At 38.7% G+C, this 15891-nt stretch overlaps 1 protein-coding gene across 6 annotated transcripts in view; it reads left to right on the top strand.

Moving 5' to 3' along the window:
- Positions 1-15891, top strand: part of KCNIP4 (potassium voltage-gated channel interacting protein 4) — a 390761-nt gene that overhangs the window by 204369 nt on the left and 170501 nt on the right. Inside the window, exon 1 of one of the 6 annotated variants that reach the window (XM_038134759.1) lies at positions 8741-9167. The exons of the other annotated variants lie outside the window; for them this stretch is intronic. Within the exon in view, the coding sequence (XP_037990687.1) occupies positions 9068-9167 (100 nt within the window). The 5' untranslated portion in view covers positions 8741-9067. Of the gene's footprint in view, positions 1-8740; positions 9168-15891 lie in introns of those variants that run through there. 6 annotated transcript variants of the gene reach the window in all.

Here is a 15891-nt window from a genome sequence, read left to right as displayed (position 1 = left end):
GCACCTGATGCATCCTCTGATGCCTGTCCTTAAGGTGCTCAACCTTGCTACTTGAGTAAGGCCTTTTATGTTTTCAAAAGACGAGGAGAAAATGTGGGCTCTTTTACTCAGTGGGGATTGGCCATCTATCAAATAATCAATGAGGTATTCAGAGAAAGCAAAAGAAATAAATACCTAACTGTAGTGAAGCTTTGCATGTGTCCCACTTGGTTTTTGTTTGTTTTGACAAATGAGATGGGTTACATGTCGTATTTCATGTTATTTTACATTGCTGAACTCCCTGGAACATTCAAAGCTCTCTTCATTATATATTGCTTATAAACAAAGGACCTTTTAGAGAAATTCTTGTAAGAGATTAAAATTAAACAGCAACCGTCTCTTGATGCATACAAAAATTAATACGTAAATAAATTTCAGTGTCTTGTTTGTTCTTTGTGTCTCCACTGGGTTTGTCTTTGCTCCAGAAATTTTCAGACCATTTTGGAAGGTTACTGGCTCTCACATAAACACATTCACCTTACAGACTGAAGTGGAGAAGGCTTAAATCAAGACCTAATCTTTCCAGTGCAGCAAATATGAATTTAAATAAAAGTACCTTTCAAATAGCACAGAGGAGTAAAGAAATGAGGACTAAAGAACCAATGGAATTATGAATCTGTAATAATACACATTTTTATATGCAAATGACCACTTTATAAAGAAAAATATTCCCTGGAAACAAAATAGTGCAATAAGGAGGAACAAAGTGGTGATACAGGCATTTATACTGCATAAAGACAGGCAAGGGAGAAAAAAATTAAATAACAAGAAGAATTCCCTGCCTGTTAATTTAAGACTATTTCTGCTGAATTTAGCAACATTTAAGTCTCAATGCTCAATGCACAGAAATCTTCTGTTCTTTTAATTTAAAAATGTCAGTGCTTTATGTCTTTCTGGATTGCTGCACTAATGTTCTTCAAATGTGTGCTGTAAAGACCACACATGCCACTGATGTAGTTTGGACTGTGTGCTGAGACAGCTCACCCAAGTGTGTGTTTCTGTGTAGCTCTTCACACAAAAAGTCCATCCATGTGTCCTCATCAGATGGTTTAAAACAATCATTAATAGTCATGAACTATCAATGAGGTAAAGAATCCTATTAATATATGGTTGATATAGTTAAGTATTTTATTGGCCATGAGAAAAATGTTGCAATCCCCCATGGTGCTTCAGGCACCCTAATGCACCCCTCGTGAGTCTCTGTAATAAGATGGCTTAGCATCACCTCCCTCCCAAACCAACACTCCCAGCAAAATTGTGACTGAACCTAAAACAGGCTTTGCTTAGACACGTGGATATCTCTGTATCAGCTTTATACATGGTAGAGATCTGCAGGAGATAAATTTAAAGACTGCCAAATTGTTAGGAAGAAGCTTGTTGGTGTCCTTCATAGTGCTCCAAGTAGGTAATAGGGCAGAACTGGAAACTGAGTGTCTGTCAGCTTGCCTTATTTATTTAATATATGATGGTTGGCTTAGTATAACCTGTCTGAAAAACAAACAAACAAAAAGAACTCGTCACTCTTTTGTTCTGTCATTTGTCTTAATAAAAACTTCTGGGCAAAGTAGGAGCTTGCTCTTCGGACTAACAGCACTCTAGGGTTTAAGTCAGCCTGAAGGGTTCTATACACATCGGCTTCAGATTTCCCTGGCTTGTTGGTTCTGTCTTGTTTTGTGGTTCTCTGGGTTTTTAAAAGCAGAACTATGAAAAATGCTTTCTCCAAACTCTCAAGTTGTTTTCCATGGACATATGAGCTAGGCTTTCCTGGGACTTTTACTGTTGATTGGCGTAAGTCTCTTGTCTGCAGTGAGCTGCTAATGAACCAGCAAGGGATTAGGAGGAAAAGTCTGGAGAACATCCACATGCTGCATCAGCTGAACTGGAGGAACTCTTCTGTCTCTTTATTTTAAGGCTACAGATAAATTTCCTAATCATATTTGTGATAAAGTCAACTTATGTAATGTTCACTGCTAAAGTCTGCAGAAAGCCTGACAGTTTTCCAATAAACTGTAGCAAAAGAGATAGCAAACCACAGAATTTATTTCTAATTATTAATGATATTTCTAATTATTTAAGATGTGTGTTCTCCCTTTGCTATCTGGATGAAAATTTTACTACATTTTCTCATTAATTTCTCACCCCCTTTCCATAGCTGTGGCTTCAAAAATGTCAGCATCCACATGCAGTTATAAAAATGTTTCAGAATATTAAGGGACTGTATTAAAGGCAGAAACATTTCTTATGAATAAGGTCTAATTTATGAACAAGTAAGGTTAAAATGATTACTTGGGTGGATTAAAAGTTCAATATTCTCTAAAAGTCAACAGTGACTAGGTATGGCAGTAGTATGTTAAGACTGGCCTTGAAGGTGACAGCAGATATTTTGCATGTGAAATGGATCCACTAGAAATGCAAAGGGAAGACTGAAATTGTTGGAGTAGTAAGCAAGAAAGACTAATTTTGTGGCAGTATCCTAAGTGGATAAAGAGGAGCAAGACAGCACTGGACAAAGACAGAAAGAGAAGGTCACAATAGCTGAGGAGCAAACCCATGAAGCCTGCATTAAAGTTTTAGTTGCTGGGCAGGGAAGAAACTCTGAATCTGAGAGCTGTTGCTCTGAAGGCATTAAATATACACTAGACTTTTAAGTAGGAAGGGAGAATTGAGTAAGAGGTGCTACCCAGGTTACAAGACTGCAGGACTGACATGTCTAGGAATGTTTCAATGAAAGCACTTCTGTCATGAGTGTTAACTCACACGCTTACACCTTGGCAGAATTACACAATCTCTGAAGTGCACCGCACGTGTGGGTTGTGTGTACCACCAGGCCTGATGGACCATGGTGAAATAAGCTGCTGGAGGCCTGCTACCACCTGTGCAGGCATCCCACAGCTGTGAGTGGCACAGTTTCATAAAGCACCATCGCTTGACGTGCTGTGACTATCTCAAAAATCAGAATTAAGCTGCCCACATTAGTTCTTTGTTGAAGATGCATCAGAGTGTTACAAATGTCAATTGGTAACTCTCCTGTCATTCTGTGTGACTTTGAAAGTCTAGGAATTTTTCTGTAGTTTGGAAAATGATCAGTATGTTCCCTCAAGTGCAAACACTTGAAAAAATTTCTTGTTAATAAAGAAGTAGCACAAACAAATCACAAGAAACAGTTGAACTGTTGGAATTGCAATAGCCAAGTATTTTTCATCCTCATTTTCCACAGACAGCTTTAAAATACAGTTGTGTGACATTTTTAGGGCATTGAAAATTTCTGAAGTTTTTTTTTTTTATTTTTAATGAGGTTTAAACCCCTGTAGCAAAGATGGAGTTACCAGAATGGTATGTGATGAGAAAATTTCTGTCTTCCAATGACATTGTTCATGGTCACAGTGAGTGTTATAGTTTCCAGAAATATACACTACCAGATTCAGGGAGCCATATTTTCAGTGCATGGAAAAGGATAAACTTGAAACATAATTCCATATTAAGGGCTCCAGAATACCCACATAATATTCTAAAAATTCTAAAGAATAAGTGATGTATTGACAGATTTTGTGCTGCTTCTGACATTTATAGCAACCCAAAACTGGAGTGATGTTATGATATTATCTAGATCTTCTGGTATACTTTTTCACTGGAACTACATCTCAGTCAGCATGTAAAGATGTTTTCTGCCAGTCTTTGAAAAGCCTGCTTGTGAGTAATTGCTGTGCATAACTTTTTCTATTTCAATCAGTTCTGTAAAAGCACAGGATTTTTGTATTGCCATCTAACTATGCACCCAGTGTGAGGAGACAGAACTTCTGCTCCATGACTACATCATGCCCCGCCCTGCTCCCACCAAGGGAGACAATTTTCATGAGATACAACCTCCATGCCAGCCCATGGAATTATTGCTGCCTGCTGCCATGGGTCTGACCTGCTTTAGGGGTCTGAGCCTGCTTTAGGGTCTGAGCTGCTTTAGGGGCAGCTCAGTAACTACGGCTGCCTGTGTGGGACGGGGAAGCAATCTTCTGACATGACATAAACATCGTCAATACAACTGTGGCAGCTCCTTGCATTGTGACAGCTGGAAAACATTGGACACAGTTCAGGATGTAAACTCAGATAAAAGCTGTGAAAAGGTAGAAATAAGGCACTGTGATGTCAGAATGCTGTGATCTTTTTTTACCTGTGTATAATCTGGGAAAACTATTGAAGTCATGCTGGCTTAATGCCTATAGGGAAAGTTGCAGTGTTGGCCCTTATCAGAGTTAACATTTAGAGTGGCTGAATACATCATAGCATTTTCTCACTGTTTTTCAGATTCATTAAATAATTACTAAGAAAAAGTGTTAAATTAAAAGAGACAAGTTTGTACCTTATTTCTGGTTTTTTTCAGTGATTTGATGAGCTGGAAGATTTACTAGGTTTTATATTTTTAATTTTAAAAAATAATGTCTTAGTTCATTCTCTTAATTTATATTGCTAGTAGTAAATTTAAAAGAGTGAGAAAAAGGGAGACTACAGTGTAATAACAGCTAGCTGCTAAGATAATAAAGTATTTGAATTTATGATACATTGAGATTTTCCAGTCCATTTTCTTCTTTGGAAAGAAAGAGTGCATTTTCCCCTTTTAGGATTAAAAAACTATGATCTTCTTTTAAATGTATGTACATGGAATACATATTTTAATGATTCTATTGGATGTTGGAATATTTATTCAAAGCTGTTCTTATTAAAAATAAGCAAAAATATTATCAATCTTCATAATAAGTTGGAGGGACATTGCTTATAAAGGAATCATTAGATTGCTCTGGCTTTACATCATGATTTTTACCATTAAAAGGAAGTATTATTTAAGTTTTTCCTGATCAAAACCAAGAAATTGTGTCCTCTATCTCAGGTTTTGTTCTCAGACTTTATATGTGGCATGGGAGACACACTGGTAATCCTTTTTATTTTTCTCTTGCAGTGCATTGACTTCTCCACCCAGCTCTGCCAATTAACTCTATCATTAACTTTCCCCCACTAATTATAGCCTTTCCCAAATCTGGTATTGCACATGTGCAGCCCCCACTGCTTTATCCAAGGCCATCAAGTTTAGCTCTGATCACTAATCTTTTATGTTTTAAACAAAATCCAATGGACTTTGATTTCTGCAGGCCAGACTCCCATAAACTATTTTGAGAGGTGGTAAGGAATATCAGAGATTAGTGATTGTCCTCCTGGAAGCCATGGTGAAAATCTGGGAGTGGTTTACCAGCATCCAAATGAACACTAGAGTGTAAGAAAATGAAGTGTTGGGAAGAAATGTAACCATTACAGGGACTCCATCTGTAGACCAACTCATCATTTTCAGTTTAAATGGATTGGGTCTTTTTTTTAACATTAACATTTCATGATATATAGTATTAAGCAATAGCAGTTAAGATTAATGGTATCAAGGATCTTAGTCATGGTAAAGTAAATGGAGTCATTGTGTTGTGGTTTATAGCTCCATCACAAGATGAGAAGTGACCATTTAGATATGCTCCTAGCTGAAAAAAATAACCAATGACTTCAATTTAATATATTTACTCTCACAGTAAAATATAATGCTGCAAAATGCTTTGATGAAAAGGAGACAGCATTTATAATACTTTAAGACTGAAACCTTTAATTTGTAGTTACACATAAGAAAAACAAGCCTTCATGCTCTTGTGTATAAAAACCTATACAGCATGTAATTTATGACTTAGTATCTCTCCTCCCATTTCTATTTCCTGCATTCCTAGTAATACACTTTTTTAAAGCCTAATTCTACAATACATTACAGTTTTTGTAGTTAGGCAAGAGAAGAAAAAAAAAAAAGGGGTGTCAATACTTACAATTGTTAGCTTCATTCTTCCTGTCATGTTTAGATAGAACTGTATAGGTAAAATGAGATCACTTTTTTTTTTTGTCTCTATGGAGAGCAAAAAATAAAACAATACGCCACATCACTGATTTTGGCAAGGTACTTGGAGAGAGAAATAATGTCAAGAAGTTTGTAACCCTACCTATCATTGAGTCAGGTCCATTTTTAAGCAGGTAAGAAGGTGAAGATGAGAGATAGCTCTATGCTGTTTTGTGTTCCTACAGGAGAACTACTGTAAGGTCCTATAAAAACATTTTGTTTTTCTCAAAAGCAATGACTTAATGAGCGAAGGTGAATTAAACTCCTCATTAGATTACCTACAGTCATATCAAAAAGGAGAGGAAAAAAGCATCATCATGGCTGGTTCAGAGCACTTGAGAAACAGAAGTTTAGTCACAGCTTTCTTGCAAAAACCTTGCCTTCCCTGGAGATTATCATTCTTACTGTGCTTCGGCATCTACCTGTAAAACTGTAGCCATCATACTAATTCCTCATTTCTCCTCTGTTTCTTGGAAGAAGAGTCATAATTGGCCATAGGTTCAGTACACCTACACCTCTGAGAAACACTCTGCAGTTTGCTGATACCTGAGGAGGCAGATCCCTGACACGTGTGTTTGTCTGGTCACTGCCAGCCATGGGGTTCCAGTCTGCAGGGCAATGGCAGCTGCCAGCTTTGCAGCACCGCCACCACAAGCTCTGCTTTCCACTTCTTCGCTTTCAGCCCTGAGTAAGTGGAACTGTCACAAAGTACCTTTAAAAAAGTCCTTTAAAAAGTGTTTTCATTTTTAAATTTTCAGCAGACCAATATTACCAAAACCTATTAATTAAAAGGAGTGTGTCCTTTCAGGTGATGAAGCTGCACGTACCCAAACCCAAGTTGTATCCACCTTTTGGGTGAAGGCATACAAGATTGCAGATGTTGTGTTCCTGATGCTGATAGTCTATTTTAGTTCCACATTGAAGGAAAGCTGGACCTACTTTCCTCACAGTGATTGATAAGATGGCTTAGAGGGAGAAGACATTTAGCCTTGTTTGGAACGAATATTGAATGAGAGAAAAAAAAAAAAAAAGAGCATAAGGAGAAAGTTTGGAGCAAGTAAAAGCAAAGATTCCTAAGGAAAAGCTGACTGCAGAGCTGAAATATTTAGGATGGAGTGGTGAAACATAGATTTTATGACAGAAAGAGTTTAACCAGCTTCAGGGAGCCCAATCCTGAGTAAAATCATAGAATAGTTACATGTGAACATTACGCTGTAAGGTTTTATCTATCCACTGTACAAAAAAATGGTACCTACAGTCTATCTGTTAGTGCCATTACTCTCAGTTCATTCCACTGTTTTCAGTAATGACAACACCCATTATAATGCAAGTATACCTGGGGGACCTAGAAGTTTCTGCCAGTTCTCACATAACACAATGAATTTTTTTTAATCTTATCTAAGGAAAGAAAGAAAACTGAGCTCTCGGCAGTAATTGATTTCAACCATGAGGGGGACAGTGCTTTACCAGACAGGATTAAATTAGTTGCAATTGTTCCTCTGCTCAGTTTTTGCTGCAATAGAGGTGCTGTTTTTCTATTGTAAATTTCTTCTTAGATGTTAAATTTTTAAGGGATTTAAAGAGTAGATCCTTAACCATGAATACACTGCATGTGACAATGCCAGAACTGCAGACTGTTGCAGATAGGCCAGTGGCTGTTAGCGGTACAAGATACCATTTCAGTCCTGTGGTCAGCATTCCTGTATTTCACTGGGAATGTTTTCCATGGAAAGGACTTTGTTTAGAAAATATTACTGAAGTGAGAAACAATAAAAAATTAGCTTGCTTCTCCTTTTTCTTGCCCCATCCCTGGAAATGTTCACAGCCATGCTGGGTGAGGCTTTGAACAATCTGGTCTGGTAGTAGGTGCTCCCTTGCTTGTGGTGAGGAGACTGGAACTAGATGATCTTTAAGGTCCCTTCCAAACCAAACCATTCTGTGGTTCAGACTATGATTCTTTAGTTTTCTTTTCAATTTTTGTTTTCCGAATCAGCCCACAGAATAAGCCTTAAAGAATCAGCTTAAAGAATAAGCCTTAAAGAGACAGCTTGTTTTGTTGTTTTTTTTTTTTGCTATAATTACAACTCCCCCAACAAACCAAACAACAAGAACAACAAAAAAAAAAAAAAAGGATTCCTAGCTTGCTGTTACATATACAATGTTTGTGTATTACTTGCCTCATGCAACAGGTGGAATGTCATCCTGCCGAGGCAGCTGTTTTACCCGGAGGAACTGACAGAATTTGGCAAGTGCCCCACAGACACATCCTCCGGCCGGAGCTGGCCACAGCTGGGAGCGGGGATGGGACTCGTGCCCTCGCTGCCTGTCCCGCCCCTTCCAGAGGCAGCGGTGCCACCCCGAGCCCGCTCCAGCGCCGAGCTGTGTCCGTGCCCGTGTCAGTGCCCGGGGCTGTGCCCCTGCCCGTGTCAGTGCCCGGGGCTGTGCCCCTGCCCGTGTCAGTGCCTGGGGCTGTGCCCTTGCCCGGGGCTGTGCCCGTGCCCGGGGCTGTGCCCGTGTCAGTGCCTGGGGCTGTGCCCTTGCCCAGGGCTGTGCCCGTGTCCGGGGCTGTGTCCGTGCCCGTGTCCGTGTCCGGGGCTGTGTCCGTGCCCGTGTCAGTGCCCGGGGTTGTGTCCGTGCCCGGGGCTGTGCCAGTGTCCGGGGCTGTGTCCGTGCTCGGGGCTGTGCCAGTTCCCGTGTCCGTGTCCGTGCCCGGCTCGCCCCGCTCCCCGCGTTACCGCAGCAACGGCTCCGCGCCCGCCGCCGGCAGCGCCGCCAGCCCGGAGCGGCTCTCCCGCCGGGCCGAGCCGGGCAGCGCCGGCCTCTCGCGGGGCCCTTTGCCGGGCGCTGCCGGGGTGTGTCCGCCGGCCGGCCCCGCTGCCCGCATGGCCGTGCCGAGCCGGGCCGTGCCGAGCCGGGCAGCGCCGGCAGGCCGGAGCTGAGCCGCCCGCCTCCCCTGGCTCCGCTGGGGCAGCCGGGATGTGCTCCCTGCCGCTCCCCTCCCACTCGCCCCCTTCCCTCGCAGGAGCCTTCCGCGCCTAGTTTAATGGCTTTGCAAAGAAAGCCGGGCAGAAGAACACTTTCCTCGGTGGCGGTGGTCAGACCATGACCTAACTCACCATGAACTTGGAAGGGCTCGAAATGATAGCGGTGTTGATCGTGATTGTGCTTTTTGTAAAAGTGTTGGAACAGTTTGGGCTGATTGAAGCGGGTTTAGAAGGTAAGGGAGTGCTTTTCAGCGGCTCGTCATTTTTCTGTTCTGGTTATTCTCTTGCAGCGAGGCAGGAGCACCTGTGAACTGATGTGAGGCACTACCCGAATCACCTCGAGAGCGACGTGCACATCAGTGGCTGTCTGTTGTGGATGTTGGTTGTGGTGGTTTAATTTTGTAGGAGAAATAAACTGGTGTCCAGAGAACTGCCAGTATAAACTTAGGGGTTAAAGTCTGAATCTCTTTGTCCTGTTCTAAATCTGCTCATTTAAAGTAGTGGAGGGTAAAGCAGATTTTAGTATGATTACAGGTGATCATATTGCCTTCAAACTGTCTTGTAATCAGAATTGTTTTGTCATGTATTCACGTTAGCATCATCTCTACTAGAATTGTTATAAGATCAAGATACCTCTTTTATAGTATTTAAAAACCTGTTGAATGTTTAATTTACTGTTAACATTTTAAACTGTGCTTGAGGAAGAGCTACAATCCTCAGATTCAAACTAAACAACTTAACATTCACTAAGAGCAATTGTGCAAATTTTATTGTTTGATGCTTTGTTTTTCTTAGACAGATCCCCCCCTCTATTAGCACTATTGTTTCTTTATAAAACAGTAAAAATTAAAAGCAAGATGACTTTATTTTACATGTGCTTTTTACATGTGGAATAGTGGAATATTGATTATTTTTACCTTATTTCTAAGAGAGCTGTTATTCTTACCATATGAGTTAGACTAAAAAAAGCAGCACTTGCAGTATGGTTGATAAGGTAATGACAATCATTACATCCTGGTGTTTTATTAGTTTACTGTCTGAAGGGGTCTGTTTCTCAACTGTTGAAAGAATATTGTATTCTCAAATCTTCCTGTAGGCTGGCATTTGCATACAGTATATGTACATACACCTGTGAAAAGGACAACTTTGTTCACTAATTATGGTTTCGTAACAAAAATTATGGTTAAGCAAAATTTTCTCCTATGAAAACGTCTGAAGTAGTCCTGTTTATGTAACCATTTCAAGAAACACAGTCTTCCTTTCAAGTGATTTTAAATGAGGAAGATACAGCTGTTTCTCTGCCTGTGTTGCTGTCTTGCATGGACTTGCTAGAATCTTGTTATAGGATCTTAAAGCCCTGCAGAGATCAAGTGCACTTTTATAAAGGTTTTATGTCTGTGTTCGAGTACATTATATCCAGTTTAAATAACAACATAGAGATTCCCTTAAATGTATGTACTTTTGATTTTCTTTTTGTTCTTTGTTTAAATTGAAGTTTTAAATGGAAATGCCAATTAACAAGATAAATGTTATCATAAAAGTTATTTCCAGCATTAGAGGCTGCAAAGACTGGGGGGCGGGGGGGGGGGGAGGGAAGAGATCTATATTTACAGTTTAGGTTTTTTGGCACGCTTGGGTGTGCTCTGTCGAGTCTGATTGCCACATCTGTTTGGGTTCCCTCTAAAATACCTAATTTGATCGTTGTCTCTACTTGTTGCTGTGGCTGGAGAAGCTGATAATGGAAAGAGAATTCAAAATATAGTGAAGATGTCTGAAGGTGGTTGTATTAATTCTGTAAGAAAAATTTCTGTTTTGCCTGCCTCAGTCACCAGAAGTCTGGGAGTCTGTGTGTGAACAGAGTCTGAAAGTTTCTTCCTGCCTAGTGCAGGACAGGTTTCCAGCATGCCAGCTAGAGGAAACCACTGGGAGACATATATGCCCCATTCCTCTGTGATGTTCTACTTCTGTGAATGACATAAAAGGCATGTTGCATGAGAATCAAGTAACAGATATAAATAATGGTGTGTGTTAATGGGAGTTAGCTGAATTTCACAGACTGAAGAATTTTTTTTTCCTCTTAGTTCAGGACCAGTGCAGATTTCTTCCCCATTTTTTTCCTTAAACTTGTGATTTAAAGATCTCAACTGATTCAAATAAGAAAAAAAGGAAGATTTTTATACTTTTACTAAAGAATTGAAGAACTTTTTATTATGTTAATAATTATCAAGGCTATTAATTTCCACTCTTGAAGGGAAAATGTATACATTGTGAAAGTGTGTAAACGTTAGAGAAGTTTTTAAAAAGAATGCTAAAAAATCAAGTATAGTCAGGCTATCCATGTACTTTTCTGGAAATCAGTGAGGAAGTTGGTCTCAGCTTTCTGAAAATGTTGGGTTTTATAAGGAAACTTGTAGTTTTCTGAGTTTGGGTGTTTTATATCCCTTCTATATCCCTTCTTTCTTTTTCACAGAGGTTAATATGTCCCAACAAAACCTTTTTTTTTTTTCCACAATTTAATAGTTTGCGGGATATAAAATGCATCCTATATATACCTGGAGTCCAGAGTCAGTAATAATCTCTAACACAGTGCACCCAATACAGGATGCTAAAAGTCATTCTGAAGCTTTGGTAGATACTGAGATTTCAGAGTCCTGTTATGTCCCTGTCATGGTAACAAGAACCTGAAGATAACTGACATTACACTGAATTGCCATGATTCTGAACTTGGTGACATTTTGTGAATTTAGAAGAATCAGGTGCAATGATGTAAATCAAGAGCACTCTGTTCACTGTCATAATAACTAGTGTAAGAAATATTCTGCTTCCTTCAGACTCTTCAGTTGAGATGATGTTTATCATAATAATAGTATGCAATTATTTTCATTCTTTTTTAAAATAATAAAGTATTTCCAGAGTAAATATTTTATATACTTGCTTGTAGTTCTGCTGCAGTCACTCAGATAACAGTATGCTTTCTGTGGTTTTGTCCAATTGCCTCCAACTGCTGAGTGATTGTGTTGTTGTAGAAGAAGTATTTTCAAATAGATGTTTTTAATATTGTATGACAGCTCTAAAAGTGATAAGTAGCAGAACAGATTTATACACTTTAGTAGGTTGTGGGTTCCAGAGACTTTATCTCTCAGTTAAACATTATTTTATGATGCATTGCACTCACTTAGATTGCAGTATGCTTTCTGTGGTTTTGCCCAGTTGCCTTTAACTGCTGAGTGGCTTTACTGTTGTTAGAGAAGTATTTTCAAATAGTTGTTTTGAATATTGTATGACAGCTCCTGAAGTGATGAGTAGCAGAATAGATTTATTCACTCTCATGGGCTGTGGATTGCACAGGCTTTGTCCCTAGGTTAAATGTTTAACTCTTCATGAATTAGGTTATGTTCTTCTTGATAAACTTTACTGTTTTTTTAAAACAATAATTTATTAGGTGTAAAGAGTAATGCATTGATACCTAATCAGGATTTTTTTTTTCTTTGATATGCCTTAATATTAATTTAAAATTAGTTTTTCTTGTAAGGCAAGTTTTTCCTAAAGTCATTCATAAGCACAGTGAGATACAAGAATTGAGTAGCTATATGTACAAGAGGTTACCATATTGAGATTATGTCATAGTCAAGATATTGATTTATAGGATTTCAGTATATTTTTAGTACTTTTCTGAAAGGTACTTTGAGATCTACATGTATAAGGATTATATGAACTTGAAGAAGAAATGGAAGAAGTTTTCTTTTTGAGTATCTTCCTTCTATGTCTGTTTCTCTGGGTAAAGTGTTGGGGACAGAGAGGTTCAGGCATCATAAACCTATTCCTAAGTTAAGTTATCAGCCCCATTCCTAAGTTAAAATGACTTTGTCCTAAAGTTTCTTGGAAAACCTGGATCGCTTTTCAAGACCTAAATCACTTATTAATTAAATAAACAGAAAAATGGACTCCTCTTCGTCAAGGTATGCATTGAAACCTACACCATTAGGAATAAGGTTCAGAGAAGAAATCTGAATTTGATGACTGATCAAAAATATTTCAATAGGAATACCTTGCTTTTTAGGAAATGTCTAACTGCAGTTAGAACATATAATAGAAAAGAATGGCATGGAAGTGGCCATATATATTACTGTAAAATGTGGGTTCCATATCTCTGTTATTGGTCTCTATCTAAAATCCTTGGTTAGGAGTCCTAGGGTGGCAGCAGTAGAACTTTGCAGCTAAAATTGCAATAATCGAGCTAAGTTACTGAAACACTTGATTCCTCCTCATCAAAGCAGCTTCTAATCCCATTTTAGTAACCTTGGCTATTAACAACTTCCCATTCATCAGCTGGGAAAAGAAGCAAAACCACAGACACAAAGGTAGTTGCTTGTGATATTTATAACAATTTTTGACAAGGACTGTATATGACTGGAAATGAAGTGGGAGTTACTTGTGGTTGCTCTGAAACTACAGCAGCCTCTGGAGTGGTTTTGCCATCTAGGCTATGATCTGCTGGGAATGTCAGCATTTCCACAGTGATGTCCCTCCTCACACTGTTCTTCATGGATGGAAAAGGAGTAATATCTCAGAATCACAGAAAGGTTGGGTTGGAAGGAGCCTCTGGAGATCATTTAGTCCAACCCCCTGCTAAGCAGGTTCACATGGGGAAAGTTGCATGGGGTCACATGCAGGCAGTCTTTGACCACTTCCAATGAAGGAGACTCCTTGAGCTCTCTGAGCAGCTCGTTGCAGTGCTCTGTCAAGATTTTCTTTGATATTCATTTCAGAAGATTCATAATGACTGGCATTTCATCCAGCAAATAGCATGTAATAAACATAGGGGCTTTTATGCCATTTTTCTTTTCTTAAATCTGTCTGGATGTCAAAGAGAGTTATGCACATAATTGTGAAGTATGGAAGCAAACATGGACTCATGTGAAATGATTAGTCAGAGCTGACAGTGGGCAAAAAGCAAAAATATGATAGAAATTTTAATATTGATAATTTCAGGCATTTCTTAGAAGTAATTGTTCAATTAAGTCTTCATAAATTACGAGATAAACTGAATCAAAACAGTTGTTGGAACAACTTCTCATATGGGGATGAGTGAGCAGTAAATAGAAATCTTTAACACAAAGCTCCAGTGAACTTTTTCTTGATTAAATATGTAGTTCAAGCAGCACTAGCAAGTCATTTGTAGACAGCAGCATGTACTGTAGTTTGCTTGGAATTATGTGCAAGTGAGCATCTGACCAGGTTGTGCATCCTGCATGACTGGTCACCAAGCCACTACTGGGCAGAAGGAATAAGAGAAAAGCTCTTCCCATTTTTCATACTAGAAGCTTCAACTTCAACTGTAAACAGTCTTAGAAAAATGAGACATAGTCAGTAAAGAAAAGCAACTTGCTAGCCATGAGAATTTTTTATAGGTGCCTTCAGCATTTGGATGCCTGCCCATCTCTGAGATGCCCTGTCATCTCTGAGTCATCTTCTGAAGGCTTCGGGTCCATTGTTGCTGAAAAACCTGGTGTTCCCGGGTCAGTGTCTGAAGAGTGTTTTTTCTCAACACTGACAGTCACACTCAATAATAATGTGCATGTCTAGTGCTTTACATCTACAGAGACCAAAGCAGATAAATGATGTAATTGAAAGGATGCCAAAGAAATAGATGGATGGAGTCCTACACTCTGAGTTATCAATACAGTGCTTTTTTGTAAACTTAGCATTTTATAATTAGCATTAAAAAAGTATTAGTTTCCTATGGGAGTTTTAAGTGTGTCAATTCATTTTGTTATTTCCCTTTTTTCAATATGTTCACTCTTGCTCTCACATTTATAAGTAATGTAGATATTATACCACTGAAGAAAAGTGAGTTTTTAATGTAAGCTTCTCTCTTTATTGCAAGCTTGCAACATTTTGGCTATCTAATGCATCTTCCTACAGAATTTCTAATTTTTATTTTATGTTTTTGGCTGGTTTTACCTTCAGTAATCTTCACTCAAAATATTCGTCAGCTGTAGAATGTCAGTCTCTTTTGCATGCAAAGTAATTGTACATCTTCTTGAAGTTTAGAGAAGTTCTTGTGGTTTAGCCATTGTTATTTTGTTTATTTTTTTTTTATGGGAGAGTTCTTCCTTTAGTTATCTGACCTATTTCTCTGGTGATTAATTGTTCAGCACCTGATAAAAAGTTCAGTTCAGCCAGACTGAATGCTGCCTAGATCTAACGAGGCAGATGATTTAATCAGACACACCAACTCTGTTTTTCCTTTCTGCAGTCTTTTTTCCCAGAGGTATTTCTAGAGGTATGTGGTTCTCTAAGCACGGTTTCTTTATTGGATCAATGGTCAAAAAAATGTTCTTCTGTAAACAGACAAAATTTCAATCATGCAAAGTGGACTGCAAGAACTATTTTCTTATTGTTGATGATGTGAGATAACGAAAGAAAAGGAGAGGAGATCAGATAAATACATGTTTATTAATCAGGTATTTATTTATCAGTGGTTTTACCAGTTATTGTAGGGAATACTGTCTAATTTTAATCAGAAGAAATGTGATTATCAGTTTAACTCTCATTACTAAAACCAAATTCTAATACAGAGAATAAACCAAACATCTGAAATAGAAAAGAAAAAGGATTACCAGAGAAGTGAGTTGTGTTGAACATTAAGGACAATTCCTTTATTGGTCAGAAGCATTATGATATTATGTCAGCAATGCTCACCAGCTGCTGCAGGTACATCAGAAAAGACTTTTGTACATCCACTATTTGATCTATTTTTTTGGTACTAGAAGCTCATACTCAGCATTTTTTTCTAACAGCCTCTCTACAAAGTGATGGGGTGTCTCTAGATAACCAAAAAAGACAGTTTCTGCTGGTGGAAAAAAGTAATCTATATACAGCCACTTCTTGTCTGTGTCTGAGGAACTTTGAATAACAACAGAACCAACATGCTGCCTGCAGAAATTTCTCTGA

The sequence above is a fragment of the Motacilla alba genome, chromosome 4 (genome assembly GCF_015832195.1).
Source record: "Motacilla alba alba isolate MOTALB_02 chromosome 4, Motacilla_alba_V1.0_pri, whole genome shotgun sequence".
Lineage (NCBI taxonomy): Eukaryota > Metazoa > Chordata > Aves > Passeriformes > Motacillidae > Motacilla > Motacilla alba.
Note: the sequence above shows the minus strand (reverse complement) of the source record. Positions and strands in the feature narration are given on the sequence as shown.